Raw genomic sequence first — 4,669 nt, forward strand, 5'->3', positions numbered from 1 at the left:
TCGCCAAGTTACAAAAAATAAGATGGAAAAATTTACCAGTCGGATGGTTTTTTTTTCTTCACGACGATATGGTTTTCAATTATAAACTTTTTAACTAAGATAAAATTGTTATTGTTGTGTTGTTGTTGTTGTTAATGTTTTTTTCATTTCGTTTGTTGGTTATTTTTCAATTTATAAAAATTTTTTCTCTGGTTTATTTTAAAATTTTTATAAAAAATAATAAAATAATTTATAATGCAAAAACAATTTTGCCAAAACAAATGAACGTTTATCAGTGTATTTATCTATCCATCTATCAATTAATTAATTAACTTGTAAATAAATTCATTAATTCATTCATTTATTCATTTAAATGTTTTTACATTATTTTATTCATTCGTTCGTTTGTTCGTTCATTCATTCATTCATCCTTCCGTCCGTCCATCCATCCATCCATCCATCCATCCATCCATCCATCCGTCCATCCGTCCGTCCGTCCGTCCATCCGTCCGTCCGTCCGTCCGTCCGTCCGTCCGTCCGTCCGTCCATCCATCCATCCATCCGTCCGTCCGTCCGTCCGTCTGTCCGTCCGTCCGTCCATCCATCCATCCATCCATCCATTCATCCATCCATTCATTCATCCATCCATCCATTCATTCATTCATGGATCCATTTTTATTACAAATAAAAAATTGTCAAATATATAAATCACTATTGTTTCAATTAGTGAATAAAAAGTATTAGAAGTACTAAATTTCACATTATCGGTATTGAATATTTAAAAAATTTGGGCTGTGTGTTTATGTGTAAATCAGTGTGTGTGCGTGTGCGTGTGTGTGTGCGTGATGCGATTTTTTATCGTACGTTATGTTCTTATGTTGTGAATAATATATGTATGCGTGCGTGTGCGTGTGTGTGTGTAAACGTGTGTGTGTGTAAACGTGTGTGTGTGTGTGTAAGTGCGTGTGTACGCGTGTTAACAAGATGAACGACAGTCTACAAACTTTTACAACAGCAACAACAAGAGTCACGTGACGCAATAAACAAATGTAAAAGCACGCACGTGCGGTACCGAATAGCATTGCTCTCTCCCTCTCTCTCTCTCTCTCTCTCTCTCTCTCTCTCTCTCTCTCTCTCTCCTAATTGGACAGAGACTTGGCAGTAGATAGATAGATAAATAAATAAATAAACAAATAATAATCATTTAATATTTCACAGGCAGATGAATAATTCATTTTAAAAACGTATTTAAAAGTGAACTTTAATGAAAATGATAATAATAATAATGATGATAATAATAATGATAAAAATAATAATAATAATAATGATAAAAATAATAATAATAACAATAATAATAATAGTGATAGTGACAATGATGATGATGATGCGGAAAGAGTTAATGTCATTTAAGTTTACTACAATTTAACGTTTGAATTCGTTGGGCTGATGTCTTTGTGTTAATTTGTTTAATGTTTCGGCTGTTGTTGTTTATTATTATTATTGTTATTATTATGTTGTTGTTGTTGGTGGTGATGTTGTTGTTGTTGAATATGAAAATTCATCATCTGTCTATAAATAGCCATTGCTATTTTCGGCTGGAAAACCCAACTGGCGGGAATTCCGCGGTGCATCCAAGGGTGTATATCCATGTTGCTTGTTGGCGGGCTCATATTAAAATTTTCGTTGTTTGTTGTCGTTGTGTTGCTGTTGTTTGTGTCAGTGCTGGTTTTGTTATTGTTGATGCTGTTGTTGTCGTCGTCATCGTCGTCGTCGTTGTTGTTATTTATATTTTTTGGTTTGTGTGTTTTCGCGCCATCATCGTCACTGACGTCATCGTTATCGTTTGAATCTGATTTCGTAGTCGTCGCCAAGTCAACCAGCGACCATATCCTGAATTTATTTTTATCTTTCTTCGCTTCCGGCAAACTACTTCCGTTTTCGCTCTCTGACGTCATGGTTGGTTTTTCCGTCGATAATGTTGTCGTAAGCGGTTTCAGTTTATCGTCCGTTTGTATGTTGTTGTGTTGATGTTGTTGTTGTTGTTGGTGGTGGTGATGTTGTTGCTGTTGTTGGTGGTGGTGACGTTGTTGCTGTAAATAATCCGGAAACATGTTTTCAATTGACGTCTTGTTGATTTTGTTGTTTGTCGAGTCAGCTGACGATGCCATTGACGAATCATCTGTTGTATGTTTTGTATAATTTGTTGCTTGTTTGTATGTATGTTTGTTTGTTTGTATGTTTGTTTCTGTATGATTATTTGTTTATTTGTATGTATTTTTTATTATAAAACAATCGTGTGACAGCATAATTTGTTTGTTGTTCGTAAGCTTGTTAGCAACACACCGTAAAATATATTCACCCAACTGACCAGCATCAACATTAATCTCCTCTTCCTCTTCTTCCTCCTCATCATCCTCTTCATCTTCATCATCGTTGTCATCATCAGCAGCTTCAGCTTCCGAGCGTTTTTTCACTTTGTCATCCTCGTCGTCGTCGTCGTTATCATCGGCGCTCATCAGGCTGTTCTTGTCGTCGTCGTCGTCGTTGTCGTCGTCGTTCCTCTGTCGCGGCGACCACTGCATTTTGTTCTCCTTCTTCAAACGCCTCCTGGCGTTTGCGAACCACGTGGATACCTGGTGGTGAACGAGTGAATTGATGAGTGAACGAGTGAATTAATGAGTGAATACATGAGTGAATGAGTGAATACATGAGTGAATAAGCGCATTTATGAGTGAATAAATGAGTGAATGAGGAAATAAATAAGTGAAAGATTGAGTAAATGAGTGAATAAATGAGTGAATGAGTAAACAAATGAGTGAATGAAATGATCAAATAATTAGATAAATTAATGATTGTATGATAGATCAATAAATATATGAGTAGAAAACAACTTCGAATGAACAAACTAGCAAATTAAAAAGAATTTTAACAAACATCCAAAGGGAACAAACAAGCAAACAAACAAACGAACGAACAAACGATCGAACAAGCGAACAAACGAACAAACGAACAGATAAACAAACATTAGATGGACAAAAAACCATGAGACCCATTAAAAAGATGCATCAATTGATGACCGACCTGTGTTAAGGTCATCTTCGTGATGATGGCCAGCATGATCTTCTCCCCTTTTGTTGGGTAGGGGTTCTTGATGTGCTTGTACAGCCAGGCCTTCAGGGTCGTCGTTGATTCGCGGGTGGCATTTTTTCTTCTGACGTCATAACTACGTCATTGTGTTGTTACAATTGTTGTTGATGTTGTTGGCGTGGTTAATGTTGTTGATGTTGTTAATGTTGTTGATGTTGTGGATGTTGTTGATGTTGTTGATGTTAACAATAATGAAACGAAATAGGCACATCATATTTATATGCTTCACGCACCGTAAACACACGCACGCACGCACGCACACACGCACGCACACAAAGACTCACACACAAACACACACACAACCACACATACACTCACACTTACATATTAACTCACTCACATAATGACAAACAGACGAAGCCGATAAACTAATGCAAAACACCACACAACTAACTTAATAGCTGGATATGGATAAGCTGGATGTGAATTGAGGGGCGGGGGCCTGCAGTCGAACCCAGGCCATAGAGGATTGCCTGGCTGATTGACGAATGTCAAATTCGTTCCATTTTGCCAGAGTTCTATGTTCTCCAAAGGCTATCATTTTGAGAATAATTAATCAGGAAAAATAACATCTTACTTGAAAAATGTAGTCAGTGTTTAAAATACACTTCGTTTAGAATTGCGATTGAGACTTCGAGCTCTTAAATCTTCATGTGTGGATATTTATTTTCAGTTTTTTTTGTGAAAATTGAAAAAATATCATAAAATATTATTTAACATCTTTTATTTTGTAACTAATTTTTACCGGGCAAAGACGAAAACCGTAAATAAAATCGAACCAATTTTGAACAATTCCCTCAATAATTTAGTTACAAAAAATACATTTTCGTACGTGTTGGGTAGTGGTGGTGGTGGTGGTCTTGTTAGTGATATCCATGCTCCAGTGAGGTGGCATGAAGGACTTGTGGTGGAAGTGTGGGTGGGTGAAGAGCTGAGGAAACGACTGAGGCAATTTTATCGAGAAATTGTGACGTTGGTGATCGTTATGGTGATTTGATGATGGCGATGATGAAGAAGATGTCGAAGAAAGTTGTCTCGTTGTCGTCCCTGTTGCTGCTGATGATGATGAAGATGTAGTAAGAGTGGTGGCTGCAGGTGTGGATGTAGTTGGATGTGGTGGTGGTGGTGGTGGTAGTATGGTTAAAAGTGACTGACCAAAGAACATCGGACGAGTTTTCATCTGGGCGCTGTTGTATAAATACTGTTTGTATAACTGTTGTTGTTGATGTTGGAGGTGTTGTTGTTGATGGTGAAAATGTTGTTGTTGGTGATGGTGGTGCTGGTTGAGATGGTGGAGCTGGTAGGCCGGTTGAAAATGGGTTTTGTTGTGGTGTGGGAAAAAAATTGAGCTTGAAATTTTGTTGTTGTAGGTAGAGTTGTTGTTGTTGTTGTTGTTGTTGCTGCTGTTGTTTATGTTGCTGTTATTAATGTTATTATTATTGCAACCCAGATTGTTCCTGTTTTCATTGCATTCATCTTTGTTGTTGTTGTTGTTGTTGTTGTTGTTGTTGTTGTTGTTCAGGTTGTTAATCAATTTGTTGGG

The 4,669-nt window shown here is 37.1% G+C and overlaps 1 protein-coding gene across 1 annotated transcript; it reads right to left on the minus strand.

The window, feature by feature from the left end:
* Positions 1 to 2,525: 2,525 nt before the first annotated feature.
* On the minus strand, positions 2,526 to 3,192 carry HELRODRAFT_127856 (hypothetical protein; the record flags this gene model as incomplete). Its single annotated transcript, XM_009030367.1, has 2 exons — positions 2,526 to 2,612; positions 3,061 to 3,192. Coding segments are annotated over 2 exons (219 nt in total), but the record flags the coding sequence as incomplete, so codon positions are not given.
* Positions 3,193 to 4,669: the final 1,477 nt, after the last annotated feature.

This window comes from Helobdella robusta (genome assembly GCF_000326865.2).
Source record: "Helobdella robusta unplaced genomic scaffold HELROscaffold_67, whole genome shotgun sequence".
NCBI lineage: Eukaryota > Metazoa > Annelida > Clitellata > Rhynchobdellida > Glossiphoniidae > Helobdella > Helobdella robusta.